The sequence below is a fragment of the Adiantum capillus-veneris genome, chromosome 15 (assembly GCF_014529385.1).
Source record: "Adiantum capillus-veneris isolate H3 chromosome 15, ASM1452938v2, whole genome shotgun sequence".
Lineage (NCBI taxonomy): Eukaryota > Viridiplantae > Streptophyta > Polypodiopsida > Polypodiales > Pteridaceae > Adiantum > Adiantum capillus-veneris.
Genome location: NC_140945.1, coordinates 71,628,519 through 71,631,723, shown reverse-complemented (window position 1 = coordinate 71,631,723; position 3,205 = coordinate 71,628,519). Strand labels below are relative to the sequence as shown.

The 3,205-nt window shown below is 43.2% G+C and overlaps 1 protein-coding gene across 1 annotated transcript; it reads right to left on the bottom strand.

Moving 5' to 3' along the window:
• Positions 1-1,360: 1,360 nt before the first annotated feature.
• LOC147440870 (uncharacterized) lies at positions 1,361-2,414 on the bottom strand. Its single transcript, XM_086482677.1, has one exon. It carries the CDS (start codon positions 2,318-2,320, stop codon positions 1,832-1,834), a length of 489 nt encoding a protein of 162 aa, XP_086338803.1. The 5' UTR covers positions 2,321-2,414; the 3' UTR covers positions 1,361-1,831.
• Positions 2,415-3,205: the final 791 nt, after the last annotated feature.

Genomic DNA, 3,205 nt, shown 5'->3' with positions numbered 1-3,205 from the left:
GCAATCTAGGTTGCACATCATAATTGTACAACCATCATGGCCTTGCATATGCATTTTTGCCATTTTTGTCTATGTTTTAGCTTTTTATTTGATGTGGGATATTCTTAGTTCATTTAGTAGCTTTTTATGCCACTTGAAATTATGTTGATAATATGGCAAACTTATTAGACCTTAACTCTCAAACTAGGACACCCCCATTTGACAATGCTTTAAGCAAGTTTACTCGTATAAAGGTGACCCTTAACCCCCATCATTCTCATTGTCTACTTGTTTAGACATTTTCCAAAGTCTACATTTTATTGCGTTCTCTCTCTCTCTCTCTCTCTCTCTCGGATAGATCTTTAAGGTTTCTTGGGATAGTTTCCTACGACGTAAAAATTCTTTTCTTTTCTTCTTCTCTCTCTCTCTCTCTCTCTTCCTATCATCTTTTTATCCCTCCATAACCAATCTACCACACTTTGTGAAGAGACGTCATTCCATTTTCCTCTTCATAATTCCATTTTCCTCTTCAGGAGAGAACTTTAGAAACAATCCCAAGAGACCTCAAAAATCCACATGACCAGCAAGTTCACACCTCCTACAAGATCACGAGGGAAACACAATTGAATTGTTGGGCTCCCTACAGAGGAGCTCGTTATGGAGGCAATTCTCAAGCCTTACGCATACAAGTTCAGCATCCTATATCACCAACTAGTATAAGGATCTACAGAAGCCTACTGAAAAACGCCCTAAACCGGGCTTTGATTGGCAAAGGCAGATTTAATAACACTAAACTAAATTTTGTCATTGTATCGTATCAAGGAACCCAACTGCCAAAAAACATCCTTGCATTACATGTAATCCCAGAATCCTATTGACAAGAAATCACTTATATGTCAGAAAATTCACCATTCCACAACCATACCATTTAGTTCTTTATTATCCACAATAAAATGGCTAGAAAAGCTGCATGAGACAGACCCTAATACATATAAGTGGTGAATGACGACATAGCGCTGCCACCATCCACCTCTACCCAACCTAACTTTCAATTAACATGTTGGAAAAGAGAAGCTGTTCACGCCAGTGTTTGGGAAAAATCTATCTCACAAGCATACAAAATTCTTTTTAGGGTAGATTCAAAGAGCCCAAATAACCAGCATTATTTGCAATTTAACTCTAATTTCGTAAAGTTTCCCAGCGGATTTTCTCCTTCTCCCCTCCCTTCAACTGGCTGTTTTGATTTTCAACCGACTCCAGGCTAAGCTGAGGCACACTTTTACCCAACAACACCGGTTCACGCTCAAAATGAGGTCATCGCGAATGATGAAGCCATTAAAGATACATTAAAATATATCTAAAGTAAGATATGAACAGAAGAAACATAAAAGTATAGCATGTCTGCCTTTCTCCCTTCTTCTTTAAGGCCTGGCCAAAAACATGTATGAGATAGCTTCTGCCCAAACAAAGCATACTTCGAAACATACATCGATAACAATAGCTCAACAGCCCATGATCATGTTTGATCCATGCAATTACATACTCCCTTTTGAAATCCACAAGATTATGGCTTTTCCCTAGTAGAGACATCAAAGACTATGGTATTTGGAAGCTGATCCCCTTATGTAAACACTTGGAACTAGAGATTCTGATATCTGGAACTCATTCTCTACATCATGACGGTATGCAAACACTTGGACACAGCTACCATGGAGACAGACTACTCTTAAGCATGAGTACACATCTTATGAGTGAGCAAACTACTCTTTAAGTATGAGAAATGCCTACACATCTTACAACTGAGCAAACATGTGCCATTTTGGGAGAGCCCTGTCCCGAAGTGAGATGCCACTTACTTCTGTCCATTGCGATGAACCACCGACATTGCCTTCTCGCGATTTGTAATTGCGCCAGAGAGCCCAACACCATTCACGACATTCCCAAAGCCGTCAACATTCTTGGGCAAGAGCTGATAGAAATTGCCATAGATGAATTCTGGGATATAGCCATTCTCATAGTCGAACATGAGGATGTGGCCATGCCACTCCCAGATGCGGTAACCAGAATTAGTGTCGTCCCGGAAGGCGACACAAATATGGTGATCGCCAACAGCAACAGAGCGGCCAGTGTTGGGCTTTAGGGTTTGCGGGTCGCCTGCAACGATGATCTGCACCACTTTAGCCTCCAAGAGGGCTTCCTCACGAGCGAGCTTGCCTCGGCCACGAGTGTTGGGAAGCTCTGTGGTGCCGATGCCGCTGATGGTGCCCAAGGGGTTGAGACCCTGGAGCCCTATGATGCTATTCACGCCATTCTGCAGTATGAAGGGCATTTGCGACTCCATTCCTTCACTGCAGGAGAACCCTCCAAGGACAAAATATCAGACCAATTTCTCTCTGCGATCGGTCGGAGCTCGACTATCGGACTCCGGAGCCGTGTTGGTGATGGGTCCGGTTGATTAAAACTTGATTTGTCAAGCTCCCCCCATGAGCTGAGAAATCAGCTAGGGCTACCTACGTAGTTGAAGGTACAATAATAGCAATTGCTACTTATGGCTAAGGCCCGGTTGAAAACTAGTCCATGTTGCGTTGTCGGGGGATATGTGTTCGAAACATGAGCCGACCAGAGCGTCGGGCCTCTGGCCATGAGAGGTGTGAAAGAGAGAGCACAAGAACAGCAGATGGAAATGACTTTGGCAATCACCGTACCCTTCAATTAATTGATTCAATGCTTGGAGTAAAACTTATCCTTAGCCAAGGTGGGCTGTTAACAGCACCGTCCCTTGGATTATCTGCTAACTAGGAGTTTAAGCTCCTGCTTTATAGAATTAACCATGCCATTAACGACACCGAGGCTTAATTAACTATTTAATCAATCTTCGAAATGATGACGGTGATGGAAATTTTCTTCTGTAGCTTTATCTGCTTCGATTGCCCTGTGGATCCTGCAAGCTTCAATCTGCTCATTGCCTCCATCATCAAGCTTCAATTATTATCTATTATTTTGCAGCTTCCTGCTCCTTATGCTTTGCACTGGCTCTTAGGCACGAGAGAAAGGTAGCATGTATCTTGCTTCAAACCCTCCCTTGCCAGCTTCTCCAACACGAGAGAGAGATCCTCTTTGCCCTTCAACATGAGAGCCCTCACTTTGTTCTGCTAGCCGAGGACCCGTTACCTTCTCCTCCTCCTTCCTCTCTTCACCAAGGTCGAGAGTGAGAGACAAAGTCTCC

Excerpts from the sequence above, each read along its gene's own strand:
- LOC147440870 (XM_086482677.1), bottom strand. The coding sequence starts at position 2,320 with ATGGAGTCGCAAATGCCCTTCATACTGCAGAATGGCGTGAATAGCATC.